This window comes from Lathyrus oleraceus, chromosome 7, assembly GCF_024323335.1.
Source record: "Lathyrus oleraceus cultivar Zhongwan6 chromosome 7, CAAS_Psat_ZW6_1.0, whole genome shotgun sequence".
NCBI lineage: Eukaryota > Viridiplantae > Streptophyta > Magnoliopsida > Fabales > Fabaceae > Lathyrus > Lathyrus oleraceus.
In genome coordinates this window covers 532,309,069-532,329,545 of record NC_066585.1, presented here as the reverse complement: position 1 = coordinate 532,329,545, position 20,477 = coordinate 532,309,069, and the positions used below count along the sequence as shown (strand labels likewise).

The 20,477-nt window shown below is 30.9% G+C and overlaps 2 protein-coding genes and 1 pseudogene across 2 annotated transcripts; all 3 read right to left on the bottom strand.

The window, feature by feature from the left end:
* Nucleotides 1-3,514: 3,514 nt before the first annotated feature.
* On the bottom strand, nucleotides 3,515-3,985 carry LOC127104818 (uncharacterized). Its single transcript, XM_051041971.1, has one exon. It carries the CDS (start codon nucleotides 3,983-3,985, stop codon nucleotides 3,515-3,517), a length of 471 nt encoding a protein of 156 aa, XP_050897928.1.
* Nucleotides 3,986-4,114: 129 nt separating this feature from the next.
* LOC127104817 (uncharacterized) lies at nucleotides 4,115-4,816 on the bottom strand (annotated as a pseudogene).
* Nucleotides 4,817-5,035: 219 nt separating this feature from the next.
* LOC127104816 (glutathione S-transferase T3) lies at nucleotides 5,036-6,046 on the bottom strand. Its single transcript, XM_051041970.1, has one exon. It carries the CDS (start codon nucleotides 6,044-6,046, stop codon nucleotides 5,036-5,038), a length of 1,011 nt encoding a protein of 336 aa, XP_050897927.1.
* Nucleotides 6,047-20,477: the final 14,431 nt, after the last annotated feature.

The window sequence follows — 20,477 nt, the reverse complement described above, 5'->3', positions numbered from 1 at the left end:
ACATGTAGCAGTTTTGTGTAGATTTGACTCTTTTCATCAGTTGAGTAAGTTGCTTTTTCGTGATAGTGCATTAAATACTATTAATTTGATACATAAGTCTTGATCACATATTTACTATTTCTAATAAGAATAACAGTAAAATCATATACTAATAAAACATCAATAAGGAAGGAAAGACTAGGATCGCCTAACTTTCCTTTTTTCAATAATTTTTTCTTTAGCATAATCATCAAACGTAACATAGATGTTAAAGTATCTTTTGATGTGTTTAGATAGGATTTTTCACCCTTCATGTGTCTAGAACAACCATTATCTAAGTATCAATCTTCACGAAATGAAACTTTAAGGGAACTCAAGCACTATGTACCATAAGCTTAAGCTTGGCACACAAGAGTTGTTTAGGAAGTAGATTAGACTTCACATTCCATTGAGGATTTAGATGTTTGTGATGCACTTGTTTACCATACAATTTAGAGCAGTAAGGTCGAATGTGGCCATATTAACTATAATAATCACATATCCAAGTGAGTTTGATAAAATCATTATCATGTTGGTAATAATGGTTGGTAGGTTGTTGCGACATGTTACCTGGCATCTTAAATTCTACTTTATGGAACCAATTATCTTCATGTTCTTTTGATGTTTTTCCAAACTTAAAATGACATCAATATTCTTAAAGACTATGTTTAGATTTATCTTTAGCTATGATCCTTGGAGGAGTCCATTCATTGATAATTGATTTTCAAGTCTTGTTATTCATATACTTAAGAAAAGTAACAATATCATCCTTCCAGTAGTCATAATTAGTACCATCATGAAGTGGAGAAAAATTAGTAGTTACTCCATCTTAAAAAAATAGATACATTAGAACAAAGCAAATTAGAATAGGGTTCCTGCTCTGATTCCAATTGATATTCAGTTCGGTCATAACCAACATGTCTCACACAATGATGTAATAATGTGGAAGACAAAATTATCTGAATTGAACGATGAGCAATTAAAACAAATTACAAATACGTAATAAATAAATGCTTACACATATTGATGTAACTTCACCTACGTCTAGAGGGTTGTAGCCCAAATGAAAGGAAATTCATTAACTTAAATAATCAATAGTATACAATAATGTCATATAACCAGTCCTAAATTAGTTCCTTTTTCTAATACTATCATGAATATGATATCCCTCACTTTCACTCAAACACTCTTCCAATTATTTGCAAGAACCAATTATATGTGGTTTAAAAAAATATATCACAATTACTGATCAAATACTATATCTCTCCAAATATAAAAGATTCTTTAGGATAGAGTTTTACACACTAAACAAAATACAAAGACTCAGAGAAAATTAATTATGACACACCTAAATTATTTTTTCAAAAGGTGAGTCTTCAATTAAAAAGAGACATCTCTTATGTATAAAATAGAATTAAACCAAAAACACCAAATTGGGAGCAATAGAGAATTAACCAAATCCAATAATCAGCAAATCAAATCTTTTTAAATTAAACCAAATCTAATAACTTCTTTTTCTACAAGGATTATGATTTAATTAAATATTTCCTACTTATTAAAATGAAATAATCTTTTCAAATGAGATATGTGCAAAAGCTAAAAGTCCTTCAAATTAAAAAAAAATCTATATCATCTAAAAGCAACCGAAAACAAGTGAATCAAACATAAATGTTAACTATAAAAAGCATGTCAAACAACTATAATAACAAAAACACTAACAATCAAGCGAATTTATATATCCTAATCATATTCACATAGATCTTATGAAAATTTATAACTTTACAAAATCCTTACAAAAACGAGTCTTCTAAATCATATTCATTTTAAATCACATATAAATCTTATGATAAATTATAACCTTACAAAGTCATATTCATCTTAGTTATGCAATATTTATTTTGAATTATCATAATATATTACCCAACTAATAAAATTAAAACCAAAAAAATGATGAGATGTATATACAATAACTATATCGCAGCTTCTAAAATATTCTTAAAGAGAATTTGTATACTCTCTTGGATGTGAAACTAAATGTAGAATCATATGTGAACATAATCAATGGAAGAGAACATGCTAGTACATCTACATCGTCTATTGTCACACTTCATTATCTTTGGTGGATAGCACCCAAATAAATGACAATCAGTATCTCGTACACATCTAGTATCTCCTCCTATATTAAAAAATAAGATTAAAAATTTAGATAATATTTGATAAATATTGTGTACAAAGTAATAAAAGAAGTTATAAATACTAATAAATATATTACTCCCATAATTGGATGGCACTAGAAATATAGTAATAAAGATGATCATAATAAAAATAAACTTGAAAATTTCAGCCATATTTCTTCCTTTTATCTTTTAAAGTTTGAACTCTCCTAACATCATTAAGCATTTTGTCCTTTATATAGTGGTTAAAAATTCTTTTTAAAATTATAATAATTATTAAAAAAAATCAAATACCTCAATGTGTTGTATATGTCTCTCTAACACATGATAAGTATTTTAGATTAAAAATAACCAATTCATCTAAATAGTTCAAACCTTTCTAGATGTTAAAGAGTAAAACACAAAGGTTAAATCATGTTGTAAGAAAAATGTTTATGAATTAGTTAATGGAGTTTTTGTTGGATAAAATTTAACTTTCAAATGTTGCCGAATTAGAGTGATGGAGTGTATTGTTGCATCAACGTTAAGTGATAAGCAGTAAGCACAATGCATTAGTTTTGATTTCTTTATACGTGACCTCTAGGTTCTTTGTAATATAAGTTTAGGATTTTAAGTTGATTAATTATTTTCTCAAGATATCATGAAAAGTTAGTGATTGATAATAATGTATATTTGGACTAATTGAAATACATGTTTAAACATTTTATTTACATATTTAATTTTATAAAGTATTTATTTGTTGGAAATTTGTATTATTTGAATGATGGTTTAGTAAAATAAACGAAAATTGTAATAAAGTAGAAATAATATAAAAGAGAAACAATAGACAAATTTAAGCCATAGTTTTAAAAAGTTCTTAATTACTTCATCAATAATATTTCTTAAAAGATTAACTTTAAAAAGCTTAATGGTTTTATATATTTTTATATTCGTTGGGTTATGTTCTTACCTAGTCTAAGGCACGTTTGAAAGTGGCGCATTAGTGTAATAATCCATAAGAGCATGAATCCATTTTTGGGTTTTTTGTGGGACCTATTAAACCACGTCAGCTTGAAGTAACTCAACTACTTTTTCACTTCAATTGTGCAACTCTGAAGAATTCAGATTGGATCTCACAATTTTATTTTATATATTAATATTTTATTCATATTAAATCTATATTAATTAAAATAATAATTTTAGTGTTTTAAATTAAATTTGATATAAAATAAAAAAAAATTAAATTAAACTTATAATTTAAAATGATAATTAAAATTAATCTCAAATACATGATATATAATTAAAAACAATAAAAATAAATAACATCACATAATTAATCAAACTTAAATTTCATCATCTTCATGTCCAAAACGTTCCCAAATATATTCAACTAGATCTCCTTGAAGTTTACGATAAACTTGTTTTTCTTGAATACTTACTCTTCTTTGTAGTCTTGTTGCAAGATTCGGATGAGGACCGCTAAATGTTTCAGTTGTTGAGTTATTGATATCCACATTATCATAAGAGTAATCAAAATTACCTCCATATGTATGTCGTTCATCTTCCACAATCATGTTGTGCAATATGATGCAGGCATATATGGTATGCTTGAGAGTGTCCATGTGCCAGGCACGCGCTGGGCCACGTATAATTGCAAATCGAGATTGAAGCACTCCAAATGCTCGCTCCACATCTTTTCTAGCCGATTCTTGATGTTGAGCAAATAATTTTTTCTTTTCTCCCTGTGGCATTGAAATAGTCTTGACAAATGTAGCCCACTCGGGATATATACCATCTGCTAAATAATACCCCATATTATATGGTGTCCCATTGATTGTATATTGCACATTGGGAGCACGTCCTTCCAAAATATCGTTAAACACGTTGGATTGATTTAGCACATTAATGTCATTGTTTGAACCTGCAATACCAAAAAAAGCATGTCAAATCCATAAGTCTTGTGATGCCACTGCTTCAAGCATGATTGTGGGCTTACCATGATCACCTCGACAAAATTGTCCTTTCCACGCAACAGGACAATTTTTCCATACTCAATGCATACAATCGATGGAACCCAACATACCTGGAAAGCCACGTGACTCTCCCATTCGTAAAAGATGTTCAACATCAGTGTTGTTAGGCTTTCTCAAATACTCAGCGCCAAATACAACATTGACACCCTTAACAAATCTTTCTAAGCACTCAATTGAAGTGCTTTCACCGATTCGAACATATTCGTCTACAAGGTCAGCAGGAGACCCATACGCCAGCATACGAATAGCAGATGTACATTTCTGCAATGGTGAAAGACCCATTTTACCAGTTGCATCGACCCTCATTTGGAAATATTCATCATGATTTCCAAGGGCATCTACAATTCAAAGAAATACATGCCTATGCATTCTGAACCTTCTTCGGAATTGAACATCTGTGTATACTGGGTTTTTCGAGAAGTAGTCATTGAATAATCGATTGTGCCCTTCTTCACGACCTTGATCTACCGTTGTTCTTCTCTTTGGCCTAGAGGAACTTCCAGATCGACGTTCATTCTAAAGTTGTTCTTCTTCATCACTGTCGTCCATAAATTCTTCTTCAACTAACTCCCAAAATTCTTGATCGTAATTATCTGAATTATCTGAATCCATTTAGTGAGTAAAGAATGAGAGAATAATGAGAAGAATAAGATGCCAATGAGAGAACAATGACATAAGTGGTAGTATATATAATGGTTTAAATAACGGCTAGTTCAAATTAAAATGGTAGTTTGAATAATGGCTAGTTTAAATTAAAGTGGTACTAATGACCATTTTACATAGGTGTTGATAAATTAAAGTGGTACTAATGACCATTTTACATAAGTGATACTAACTATATTCCATATTTTTTTCCATCTTATTACAATATTTTTCATGAATATCTCGTTGACTATCGTTCATAGTAGAAGTGTCTTTCATCATCATTTGCACTACCCTTAATTCTAGCTCGTCCTCCTTAGCTTGCGCAAGTCTGTCCATTGTTATTGCTCTTTTATTCTTTGCATCTTGCGTTGCATTTGGAATTTCGGATGCCTTACCCTTCCTTTTTGCTGCTTTTTGTCCCATTGGACGCTCCATTGGTGATAACGAGTTAAACTCATAACTTGAAGTTGTATCTGGGTTCTCCGATGATGCCCCACTAGCATAAGTCTTTGTTATTTTTGCAAAACTTCCAATCGATTCTTCGACGATGCGCCATTTAGCTTCATCTTTTAACAATCGCCATGCATACTCAAGATTGAATGTTGTACCTTGATCCTGAGCAAAAATAGCATGTGCATCTGCCATGACATCGGTCTCGGATGTCCCACTTTTCTTTCCTTTAAGAGCAATTTTGTAACACCCAACAAATTTTTGAACCATGCCATTTATTCTATGCCATCGACATTTTAACTGTCCCCCTAACTTTTCCCGCAATTGCCCACGATATTGGTTATAACTAGCAACAATTCTTAACCAAAAACTCTCAGCCTTTTGATCAACTCCCACAATTGGATCCTTTGAAACATTGAGCCATGATTGGATAAGTAGTATATCCTCTTCCCTTGTAAATTGCTCTCGAGATCTTTTTTTAACGACAACCCTTTCTTCTTTTTCAGTACCAACTTGAGTAGAAAATGGTGGGACTTGAGTAGAAAATGGTGGAACTTGAGTAGAGAATTCCATACTATTAGAATTCATTTGAGGTATAGGATACATATTTGGATTGTTTGGTGACGGAAGAAATATGGCGGGGTTTGTTGGCACCAGTGGAATTTGAGAATTTTGAGGATTAGGATTTTGATAATTTTGCATGTAATTGAAAAAAGCTTGTTGATAATGAAAATGATTAGGATCCATTTGGCCTAAACAATTGTAATTTGAAGTAAAAAGATGAAATTTTGAATTAAATATTTTGTAAAAAAAATGCTAATGAGAAAAAATTGTTGAAAAAAAAATTAAAAGTATAGGAATAAAATGATGAAATTGTGAGAGAGAAATTTCAAATTGAAGAGAAAATAAAAGTGAGAGAAATTTGTGTTGGTAAATTTTTGGAAACCAAAATTATATTTATAATAAATAAATATTTTAAAATAAATAAATAAAAAAAATAAGTAGCCGTTGAATGCTACTTTCTAAATAAAAAATAAATAAAAAGAAAGTAACCGTTGCATGGCAGACTACTTTCTAAATAAAAAAAAGAAAAAAAAAAGAAAGTAACCGTTGCTTCATGAAGCATTGGCCTTGCCAACATGGCGAACTCCATCCATTGAACAGTGAAAGAACTGCTTCCACTTTGGCAAACTGGCTGAAAAACCACAGGACTGCTACCGCTTGAGATACTCTAAGCCTAAGTTACGACTAACTCAAAGTGGTGTTGGCCCCACATGGAAAAGACTTGGCCATTAATGTCCAATAGACAAAGATATTTATAACAACGATGACATTGGACTAATAACGTCAAGAATCTATTGCTGAGAGGAAGGTTTTAGGGCCTTGGCAGTAGGCATACACCTTCCCTAAAAAAACATAATCTAAGCATGAAATCAAGGTATGCAAAAAGCCTAATAGGATTTATATAAAAGTAAACACATACATCAAATCTAAGTATACACTCTTGAAAATAAAATAAATCATCTTTTCATTTTCTGACTTGGGCATTACCCTGCGTCATACCTTTGAGACAAGAGTTTGCAAGATCGACACATCATTGGAAGTTTTTATCTTATTGATGTCCAACTCTTTGTTTTGATATTATGATATGGACAAGATTAATGGTGTCATATTAATGGTGTCATCTACGAGAATCACCTTATAGGTCATTCTCTTTATTTTACAATAAGATTGTGTTTCCCCATTAGTTTTCCCGTATAGCTTTTCCAGTAGTTGGAAAATCCGGTTAGTGTGAATATCTGCACACATGAAATAAAATATGGTTCTATGTGCTTGCAAGTATATGAAACTGCAATTGATGTTTTGATCATAGTGGTTTTGATGATGACTCTAATGTTTGGTAGAATCATGTTGCTTGATCATGTTGGTCTCTAGTGATATCTTTCCAGTTGTCTTTGATGATGATGTTCATCCTAAATTTATCTCAAGCCTCATAGGGAGAAGATTCATGGTTCCAATGAAGTGCTAAAGTTAAAGATAATGTCACAAAGAAATTGAAGCATCAAAGTTATGAAAGATAGGAAGTGTGAAAGCTTGCTTGATTAGTCGTGCGCTTATCTCAGTGTGTGTCTGGCCAGAGTTGATTGTGTGATATGAATAATTGATTACGAGGAGGGAGTCTCCTCGCATTTATTCACACTAGATTTCAAATTCAATTAATCATTTTCTCATTCTAACTTATCTTTCTCTTATTTTCTTTCACTTAAAGTTTACTTAGTGTATTTTTAAGTGAAGTACACTTTTGAGGTTTTAATTGTACTTGTATTCAAATATTTTGTCAAGAGTGTGACTCTCTTGAATTGTTTCTCTTGTTTGGTTGTTGAGATTTTTCTGTTAACACTTGATTGATTTCTGAGATCAACCGGTTAAAATCTCGTTCTTGGTTCGTGGATTTAGCCTGTGAAAAGCTCTATTTTGGTTTTAGGGAGCGATCTATTTAAATATCTCGATCACTTGTAAGAAGGTTCTTGGGCATAACATGTCAAAAGCTTAAAGATATTATTTTAGTGGAACTCTCAAGAAGAAGTTATTTAAGAGAGGAGTACGCACGAGATCGGCTGAACCTCTATAAATTCTAGTGCAATCTCTCTTAACTCTCTCTATTTATTTTTAGTTAATTACTTTACTTTATATTTCTGCCGCATTTATCAATGCCTTTTGAATTCTATTCACACAAATTTTGGTTTTAAGTATTAATCTTTTAAATTAACAACAAATTTTGAATACCACAATTCACCATCTTCCCCTCCCTCCCTTTTGTGTTTGACGTTACTTGTTTAATAGGAAATGGAGGATTGTCTCCCTTCGAAATATAATATCTATCATTAAAAAAAATTCAATATCAAAGCATGGTCATGGATGATTTCGACACACCCAGCCAGAGTTGTTGCCTCCTCCAATAAGGGAGAATGCTTATTAAAAACCCTCACTCCATTTAGAGAACCTCACTTTCTCCATATGATTAAGATTTGGTCAACAATGTCCCATGTCATCAAGTACCCATCATTATCAAAGTAACAATGGTTTTTAGTGACATTCGGCGTATATCTTGATCTCGATTCAATTGTTTAAGCATAGTTATAAAATATTTTTATTTTTAATCTTTTTCAAAGTACATGGTAAGTATTTTATTTTTATAAATATTTTTAATATGATTAATAACGTATTATTAAATAAGTAAACATAGTGAACATTGAAGTTCTGTTTGATTAGCAATAGGATGTGATGCACAATGTTGAAACAATTTATGAGATAAGGTGATATGAATTAAGTGGTGATCAATTAAACATATAATACATAAAAAATAACAAGGAATTGATAACCCAGTTTGATGAAATTGTCATCCACGTTTGGAGGGTTGCAACCCAATGAAAATGAAAATCACTAATTATAAACTTTTCTACGTTTGGAGGATTGTAGTTAATAGTATACATTGATCTCATATGAACTCTCCTAGTTCTATGTCATTTTTCTAATACCACTTGTGAATTGAACTCAAAGAATGATAAAGTTTTCACAAGAATGACCCTATAAAACTAGACGCAACAAAACTCTCCAAAGACGTGGGTTTCTATAAAAGATGTACTTTTCATAAGGTGAATGATCTCTTTATATAGAGAGAGATATTGATCCATCCAAAAGCCCAACATGGTAAATATAAAATTAGACCAAATCCAATCTTCAGCGAATGTCAATATTTTAATTAAAGAAAATCCAATAATATCTTTCCAAAAATATTTATTTTAATAATTTTTCCCCAATTTAAATACATGTACACATACATAGAAGAATATGAAACAAATAAAAATCTAAAATAAATCTTTTAGAAATAACGTTTTCTAAAATATATGTGGAATCAATTGAGCAAAAATAAATCTTTCCAAAAAAATGCGTCAGCAGAGCAAGGAGGTCTCAAAAGAATTTGATATGTTTTGATAAACATGTTTCCTATAAAATTATGCCAACAAACTACAATAACATACTTCGCCTTTGGCTATGTTTCAGGCAAAGAAAAGAATTAAAGAATTTTCCTAGAATGATATAACTCAATAGATAAAATGCACCACAGATAAAACAAAATAAAAAAAATTAAAATTCAATCAAAAAAGAATTGTGTCTTTCTCCCCTTACTTTTCTCAAAAGAGCCAAGGGAAAAGATAATCCAAAGTCAACAAAAACACACTCAACAGACAAAGATAATCAACATGTCCAACAAAATAAATCAATTCAAAAAACAACAAACCAATGAAACAACAAAGAAAATAAAAGAACAAAGTAGTAGAGTCATTGTCAGAGGTGTTTCTGCTCATATCAACACCTCCATATTCATTTTCAAGCTAGACATACCTTCATATTGATCAACATGAGATGCATCATTTTCAATACTAGGGATAATAGGTTGAGATGAAGAATATCTAACACATTAGGGATTCAACATTTTGAAGTTACCTTCACACATTAATCCTTATAGTGGACATGTCAATAATCTCGTGAAGAGTCTTTACTTCATGAATCAAAGCCTTGAGAATATGACTTTTGAGAGGCCCTGAAAGTTGAGAAACATAATTCTTCATCAAATTCCATACCACTTTCATCACCAAAGCAATAATGGGAATTCCAATGTTAGTAACATATTTCCCAACAAACAACTTGTAATAAAAAGTCAACACTCTCAATAAAAAGTCAACACTCTCAAGGTAACATCAACTTCATTCTCACCAGTAATAATAATATTTTTTGGACTAATCGAAATACTACATACTAAGGAACCAAAACATATAGGTATCCTGAAAACATAAAACTTAACATGCTTACCAAATTGATCAAAAACATATTCTTCAAAATAAAATGCAAATCTCCGATGATATATAATAGAGAGTTCTCTTTTAGGTGCTAATCTCCGATGATATACAAACTTCCACTTGACCAAACTTTCCTCATGATGAAGAGAGATATTGTCAATGAGAACTAAGAGAATTTTCTTGGGAAACTTCTTCCCTCAAATAGATATTTTCAAAATTTTAACATGGTTATCATCCTACTCATAATATTACCATTATATTGAATGTCATTGACATGTTATTCAAGCATCATGTTCCATAATGCAAGGGGCACTCTTCTTTCATTTGTTCTTGTACTCGTCTTCTTAACATTATGTTTCTTCTTCTTCTTTGCATATTTCTTCCTTTAATAAGTACTTTTCTTCTTCTTCGTATCATTACTCTTCTTCTTTCTTCTCTAGCACAATAGTAGAATTACTTTTTTCGTAGCTTTCATTCTTATTTTCAACCTTATTATTGATAATATAGGTCTTTTTCCTTTTCTTCTTTGAGTCAGCTAAATAACCAAATGAACTTCATCTTTGGTAATTTTCTTAGTTTTCCTAGGGGTTTTTCTTGCAGATGGGGCTCCATGATAAATGTCATCATCGATAGTCTCATTAGGATCATCATTCTCATATTTATTAACAAACCCGTCAAATTAATTAGTAAATCTTCAATGCCATTTACATCTTTATTGTCATTGTTCATTAAGTTCATCTACACTAACTTCTTCACTCGCCTTTTCATTTTCACTAACAACTTTACCTACATCTTGACTAGCACCCTCATTCTTACTATCATTTTCACCAGATTCTTCATTGTTATCAATGTCATTACTGACATCTTTATTTGCTTGTTTATCTTAACCTGTGTCTTTAGTGATTTCTTTAGTAACATTTTTGTTTACGTTTCACATACTTCTTTAGGATTGATATTAGTGGGGGCATCATGCATGGGTTCACCAAGACTAGTTTTCATGGTGGGAATCATAACATTCAAGATATTGTCAATTCCATTGTAACTGGGATTATGATTACTATCTTTAAAGGTTTAGTTAGTTTGAACCCAATTTTTAGATTCATATATCATATCATATCGAGTCTTTCCTACTAAAGGATCAATTTTTGAGGAGAGAAGCAAGTCCTTTTGTTTTTAACTGAACCTCTATAACTCTTGGTGTTTCTCTTTTCCCCTAACTCCTTTTATTTCAACAACTTATTTTCCGCTGCTTAGTTTTTCGAATAGTTTTAAAACTCTGATTTTATTTCCCAATAGTTTTCAACCCCCCCCCCCCCCCCCCCCCCCCCCCATCCTCTTGTTTGTGAAATCACAAGTCCAACAAGGTAAACAAATTTCCATTTTGAAAATGCACTAGATAAATAGATTTACTAGAGAGGGAATGATTTCCCTTTTCAACTTTATCAAAAATGGTTTGGCAAAGAGGAAGGAAATAAATTTTCTCCAATAGGGAAATCGATTTCCCTAGTCAAAAATACAAAATTTGACTAAGTTAAAATCTATTTTAAAAGTGAATCATGTAACAATTTTTTGCCAAACTTTTAGAAGATATGAGATGAAAGTTGTTAGCACTTAAATATAAACCACTCATTGGACAATGTACCTAAATCCAAAACTTATGCAAACTTTATTCCAAAAAATTTCTTCTTTGATTTTCTTCTAAATAGCCTTCTATATTCATCAAAACCAAGTTATGATTAACTACTACACAAACTATATACAACAACGCCCAAGTCGCCACGGTCCTTTGAAGGACCTTAGTGACATCTCTAAACTCAAGCGACAATTTTTTTTATATTTAAAATCGTTAACATATTAACATTGTTGGTTAGACCAGTCGTGGTGATATCTTTAACCTTTCATGATTTTGAATCTTAACACTAGCAAATTCGTGATTTCTTCAATATTTTAATTGCCTCTTTCGTTTTGTTTTGTTTTTAAATGAAAATGAAAGTGAGATCACTACGATTATTTAACCCAACCGTTGTGATATATTGTTCATTTTTTTAATTTTTAAATGCTTAAAAATAGGCATTTTTTTAATTCATTAAGTAAACCATATATCACCACAATTGGTTTAGATGACCGTGGTAGAATGATTTAATCACTAAAAGAAACACAAATAGTTAGCTTGTCTTATTAGTTGCATTTTTTCATTTCCATTAGCGAAATCATTTTCTACCCTAACGAAACAACATCATTTTCAACCCTAACGAAACAACCCCATTTTCAATCAACCGCATCTTCATCGTTTATTAACAAAACCAAACCCTTTTCAACCAACATCATCTTCATATTCATCGTTCAACCAACTGCATCTTCATCGCTCATTAGTGAAATCAAACCCATTTCAACCAACATTATCTTCATCGTTCTTGGCTTACGTATCGTCGAGGAGGAAGATGACACCAAATTCATAGTTCTTGGCTTAAAAACCACCGAGGGGGAAGACAAAGACATTTATTTAGATTTTTTACTTATTCATCACATTTTCGATACGTAAACATTTTTTCCCATACATCTACAGTAAATTTCAGCTGTCATTGTTTTGATGTTTATGTTAGTGATGTTGTTGAATGTTGGTGTTGTTGAATGATCATGATTATATGTAGAAATAATGGGGTTAGATGAAAGATTTATTTGTTTATGTTGTTGTTGGTATTGTTGTTTATGTAGTTGTTGGTGTCTTCACGCCTTTTGTTGCATTTCCTTATCCCACTCCACTAGTTTTGCATTAGCAAGGAAATCTAAATTAACTATATCTCTTTCATTTATACTTCCTTGTCAGATAGTCATCTTAACCATAAAGACACACCTCGGGTAACAAATTTCCAATCGGGTAACAATGATGGCTAAAGTCAAAATGATGGCTAAATTAACAAAAGTCCACACCTTGGGTAACAAATTTCCAATCGAGTTTGATGTCGTATATTCTATAGTTGATGATCCTCATTCTTCACTTTTTAAGAATTATGTTGCGTTTCTTGGACGTAGAAAAGTCATCATATTGATAAATGATTAGAAAGATGCACCAAAGGATGTGAAAGAGAGCATATGGACAAACATTAAGGTATTAATTTTAATTTTTATCGATTTGATATTACTTTCTATAATTACTAGTACATACTTATTGATATAATTGTAGTTGAGGTTTGAGTATTTAGATGATGATATGTTAAAAAAAAGTAGATCAGTTATGTTGGTACGTGTTGGAGGGACTTCTAGTCACGGCTCACGCGTGACTACGAGCCTAAGCCTGATCTTGAGCATCCGTGGATGAAATATAATTTTCTTGACAATAAGGTTTAGAAAAAATGTGTGAAGTCTCATAGTTCTGATGAGTTCTTGGTTAGTACTAATTATATTTTCTGATAACTTTATTTTATTCTTTATAAATACAACCATACAAGTTAATATTCTTCCTATGTTTATAATAGGTTAAAAGTGTAGCAGGAAAACAAGACAAAAAACAAACACCCTCATAGTTTGTCTCGTTGGGGATACATGAAACTTGAGAAACCAATGATTAATGAAGAAAGACAATAATTGGGAGATAAAGACTTTATGAGTTATAATCATAACCCATCTCTACCATCACGACATGAGAAGTGTAAGAGGGCTCGACAAATATCAAATAGAGAGTACACTTCAGATGCCTCAAGAGCAATCACTGAGAAAATTATAAGTAGGATTTATTATGTGTATATTATGTGTTATTTAAATCGTTTTGGTAATTAAAAATAGATATCTTATCATGTTGTGTATGATTCGTTGGTTGTGTCGGCTCGTAAAGGTTCTTTTGTTCCAGAACCATGACATGATATATTAGTAGAAGCAATCAGAACAAATGAGCATGGTGGGCGTGTCAGTGGTGCTGGAGATGACATCATCCTGAGAGTGTGGTTTGGTACATCGAGAAAAAGCATCAGACATACGCAAAAAGAAATAATTGAAGAGTTTGATAAGCAGTTGGAAAGTCAAAAGAAATAATTCGAAGATGCGTTAGCAGGGGAGCGGGAAAATAGCCGGAAAGACATGGAAGAAATGAAAGAGTTATATGTGGTATGTGAGACTATTGTGATATCTAAAATGTATGATATATATTGTGTTGATTCTATTTTGTGTTCCTATTATTTTTATGATATAGAGAATCAGTGGAAATGTCCAAAAGTGTACACATAAAGATGGTGATGGTCAATTTCCTGAAAGAACTGTTGTACGTGGTGCAAACACAAAAGGAAGTTGTTCAACCGCCCTACCGATAAAGATCCATAATGAGTTATTAAATCCTTTTAAAGAATTAATAACAAAAATGTTATGTGACGTTATCGAAAAGAAATATCTAATTCCTCTTGATCTAGAACATGGTTGAGAGTTAGAGTGTTTATATGTTGATCCCAGCGAAATAAATGATTTGGTCATTGGACAACAGTGGCTGGACGAATGATTACTACAGGTTTGGTGAACGTAATTATAGAATTGAATATCTCATTATGGTATGTTCATCGTTTTGTATAGAATTAAATAAATCGAATATTTATGGATTTTTGGATCTAGTTAATATTAGACTTATAAGTAATACTCCAAAAAATATTGAAGCGTACATAAAATCACAATTAGATGAAGAAAAAATTGTTACTTAGCACCATTTCTACATAAGTGAGTAATTTTATAATTGTGATTTCTCTATTATATATAATTAGTTTCCATGTGTTATCAAATACTAATTATATATGTTGTTCATTTAGTGAATATTTTCAATTGATCATCATATCTCTTCGGATGAATATGGTAACTATATTGTGTTCCTTACACAATCCACTTGAATCTAAGATGCAAAAAGTATTACTAGGTAAGTTTATGTTAAATTATGAGACTTTTATTAGTACTATTTTTTTGACTTTGTAATTAGTTTAGCGTTTAATATTTTTAAATCATTTTCATTATACAGGGTTGTGGAGCGACACTATATTACGAATAATTCTAGAAAAAATCATTTTTTGACCAAGGTAAGTGGATCACTTGTGACATTCATATATATATATATATATATATAATATATTATATATATATATATAATATATATATATAGATAGATATAATATAATATATATATATATATATATATATATATAATTATAATATATATATATAGAGATTAGATATATACATATATATATAATATACATAATATATATATATATAATACATATACATATATATATACATATATATATACATATATATATACATATATAGATAGATTATACATATATATATATATATATACATATATATATAATATATACTATACATATATATATACATATATATAGACATATATATAGATATATACATATACTATATATAATATACATATATATACAATATATATATCTATATATATATACATTCTATAATCTATATATTATATATATAATATATATATATATATATATATAATATCTATATATATATATATGATATAATATATTATATATATATAATGTATATATATATATATATATATATATATAAGTATATATATATATTATATATATATAATATATTATATATATAATATATATTATATTATATATATATTATATCTTATTATATATATATATATATATTATAATATATATAGATATATATATATATATATATATAGATATATATATATATAATTAGATAAGTAAGTAAATGTAACTTGAGTAATATATATATATATATAATATATATATATATATATATATATATATATATATATATATTATATATATATATATATATTAATCAGATTGTATTTAATTACTTATTTAAATAACATATATACTTACTTATATAAAAATATTTCTTAATATATAATTCTTACTTAAAATATTTATTTAAAAAAATTATGCTTACTTTTTATATAATATTTACTCAAAATATATATTTACTTAATTAATATATAATACTTACTTAAAAACATATGATTATGTTTAAAAAAATAACTATTTCATACTATTTTATTTTTAATAAACTTAAATAATATATTCTTTTAAATAAATGTATTATTCTATTTTTGTTTTAATTAAACATATAATAAATATACAACATAGAATACATATAATAAACATATAACATATAGTATATTCTGTTTTTTTTAAATCATGTTTTAAAATTATAATCATTTCATACTACTTTGTTTTAAATAAACATATTATTCTTCTAATAAACATATAATATAACAATTTTATATATAATATAGTTTGTTTTTAATAAATATTATGTTTTAAATATTCTATTAAATTACATTAAATTACATTTTTGAGAATGTTTTTTTTAAAATAACCACCTTTTTTAATTTAAATTCTAAAATAACTTATTTTTCAAATTAATTACCGAAATAACCACATTTCATTACTTATGCGTCAGTTGAACTGGTCCATCTAATTGTCAATCAAAGGAGGCGCCCTAGCCATTGGTGCATGCATGCATTGCAGATGAGCATAGGCGCCATAGGGATGGGTGCATGCATGCCTTGAAACCACATGCATTGGTGCATGCATACACTACATCAGTGTATGCGTCAATGCATGTGGCACATACACTATGCATGTTTTTTTTTGTAATTTTATATTTTATATTTATAATTAATTAAATTAAATACTTAAATGAAAAATAATATTATAATATAAAGTTTAAATACATAAAATTGACAATAAAATCAATGACCCACCTGATTGAATCGTCCCCCTGTTTCATATCCAGGTGCGTCTTTGTAGTTGGGTGGCTTGTGGACAGTATGGTTGCCCGAATTGGGATATTGAATCATTTTGGAAGCGAAGCAATGGTTCTTGTGGTGTACTAAAGTCAAACAATGGTTGGATGTTGTGGCGATGGGATGATTGGGTGATCATTGGTGGGGGCTACGGTGGCATGACGCTGAATCCTATGAATCATTTGGGCTATAGACTATTGTAGTGGTTGTGTACGGTTGTTGGTGGTTAGGGTCTGACTCCTGGTTTTGAGTTTGCGTGTGTGGCATGAATTGGTTGCGAGGTTGGGTGTTTGGTGGTTGGGTGTATATGGTAAGGTGATGGTATCAGGTTGACCATTGGGTTTGGGTGGGTTGACATTGTTCTTTGGTGGGGATTTGTTGTTGGGGGTTTGATGATGAAGCTCATTGGCATGGATCAATCAAATACCTTGGCTCAGACACAAACTGTGGCGTTGTAACCGACCTAAACCATGTCATATAGTGTTGAGTTGGTCTAACACCATGTATGACTGGTTCGTTTAAGATGTGTTATCGTCGATTCCTCCAATAACTACACATCTCTTTTGCGAAGTATCTCCAATCGAAATAATCTCATTGGCCATCGACTATTTGTTGATGCCAATCTTTTAAACACGTCAGAGGTTCTGGAATTTGTTGTTGCATGCCGAACTGCAATTTTACACGGTCACTCTGGTGCATCTCCACAGTAGTGAACCAGATAATTGGTGTTTTTGCTATCCAAACTACAGAATCATCATGGTTAACCTGATGATCAAGACCCAGATACGGCCTCCAGATAAACTGCACAAGAATATAACATGATTAGAGGATATGTAATTGGATAAATTTGTTTAAATCAAATGTAGAGTTGTGTAGTATTATTACATCGTCTGGTCCAATATGATCTAAAAGATTGCGATAGATTACTAAAGCGTGTTTGGGACACCTGTTGTAGTTCATCCCTTTAACTGACCACCTAGATCAAAATGATTGAAAGTATATTAGTTACAGTTAGTTGTAGTATAAAGTCTAATAAATCAGAAGTTAAAATTTTAAACTTACTTTGTTGAATAAGGAAATGTGAATGGATTCTCGTTGACCGGGTGAGTGACGACAATCTTGACCAACCCCATGCTTGTAGCAAATAGGCGCAAGAATAAAACGTACGAGCATTTTTTTGGTATTTTACACAACGAACTATATAGATTGGACAAAACAGCTGAACCCCAAATATATGTGCTTACCTTATTTATGTTTCGTAACAACAAAAAATACATAATATTTAGTGTATTACCAGTACTTTCAGGAAATAAAAAATTACCAAATAGAATCATAATATAACACCAAGCTTTAATTATCTTTTGATACTTGGTAAATTCTTCGTTTATGTTATACTTGAATAATATTGTTTAAGATATTTTAAATTAATACTTTGACCCTTAGCTTAACCATAAGTCTCTACTGTAGTTGTGTCTTCACACAAAGGGGCACCCAATAATTCATCGCATATAGAGTTATCTTGGTTAACTCTACCATTTATGGCCTTACCATCGATATGTAGACCTAACAACATGTAGACGTCCTCAAGTGTGATGGTACACTCACCGAAAGGAAGGTGAAATATGTGGGTCTCGGGTCTCCATCTCTCTAACCAAGCAAGAATAAATTTGTAGTCAACTGAGTATGAGACTATGTTGAGTAGATTATCAAAACCACATCCTCGAGTATATGGTTCTACCAAAGGATCATGTGGTACATATTCATGTACACGACATCGAAAACTCTTTGGGTCCTAATAAAATATAAGTAAGAAATAAGTAAGAAAAAGTTATAAACAATAGAGACATTTTTTTACGAAATAAGAATAGGAATAAGAATAAGTAATAAACAATATAGATTAAGTAATAACATTAAAATGTCACAATATTATCGATTGTTCCTCGATGTTCATCACCCATAGTCAATAAAGACATATTGTTGTAGAGAGGTTGAGTGTTGCAGAGAGGTTGAGTGTTGTAGATAGGTTGATTGTGATAGAGAGGTTGAATGTTGTAGAGACGTTGAGTGTGACAGAGAGGTTGAGTGTTGCAGAGATGTTTAGTGTTGTAGAGATAGGTTTAGTGTTGTAGTATTTATAGATGAGATAGGTTGGTAAGTTGCAGCATGTGATGTATATGTGAAGGTGCCATTAGTAAGATCGCATGTCTTTTATTTTTACATGCATGTGAGGATGCGCCATTGGTAAGGGAACATGCCTTTTGTTTATGCATTGCAAACTCAGCACTCAGTTAATATACGATGAAATTTTATCTGTCATTAGCGGCAATCTGTTGTTAAAGGTGAGTACAATAATCTCACATATTGTAACACAATACAACTATACTCCATCATACAAGAAGGCTTGGATAGCTAGGACTGAGGCAGTTGAAAAAGTGTTTGGCAATTCGGAGAAGTCATACAAACAACTTCAAAAATACTTGGTGTCTCTTAAACATTATGCTCTAGAAACTATTGTCAAATTGGAAACGTTGTCGGTGTATACCCCAGACGAGACTTGTGCTATTGGTAATGGAATATTCCATCGAATCTTTTGGGCATATCAACCATGCATCAAAGGTTTTGCTTTCTGTAAACCTATTATACAAATTGATGGTACATGGTTGTACGAGAAATATAAAGGAACGCTACTGATGGTAGTGGCACAAGATGGTAACAACAACATTTTTCCAATCTCATTTTCCCTAGTTGAAGGGGAGACTGGTAGGGGATGGAATTTTTTCCTAAAAAAATACCTGATTGCATGTTGCTCCTCAGCGTAACTTATGTTTGATCTCAGTCCGACACTCTTCAATAATGAGTGCCTACAAAAACATTGATAATGGTCGGTAGGATCCTCCGTCAACGCATGTCTACTGTATTAGACATATCGCTCAAAGTTTCATACGAGAGATCAAAGACAAAACATTGCGGAAGAAGGTTGTCAACGCAAGGTATACATTAACAAAACCTTCTTTCAAACACTACCGCGAAGACATCATATTGCCAAACATAGATGCAGTAAGGTGGACCGACAATATTCCATTGGAAAAGTGGACTATGACATACGACAACGGTCAATGTTGGGGCCACATGACAAAAAATCTTGTGGAATCAATGAACTTTGTCTTCAAAGGCACCTGAAACCTACATATAACCGCTTTAGTGCAAGCAACCTATTTCAGGCTAGGGGCGCTGTTTGAGACCAGACGTTCCAATTGGAGTTCAGTGTTACAATCTGGGCAGTTGTTCAATGATACTTCAATGAAATTTATTAAAGAGGAATCTACCAAAGCAAACATACATGCGGTTGCGGTGTTTGATCGTACTAAAGGTTGGTACAGTATTGCTGAGTCCATGGATCACAATGAAGGCATGCCGAGGGGACACTATCGAGTGGAACTAGATAGAGGTTGTTGCGATTGCATAAAGTTCCAAGCCTTTCGTATTCCCTACTCCCATGTCATAATGGCAT

Coding starts and splice junctions, on each gene's coding strand:
- LOC127104818 (XM_051041971.1), bottom strand. CDS start 3,985: ATGGGGTATTATTTAGCAGATGGTATATATCCCGAGTGGGCTACATTT.
- LOC127104816 (XM_051041970.1), bottom strand. CDS start 6,046: ATGGATCCTAATCATTTTCATTATCAACAAGCTTTTTTCAATTACATG.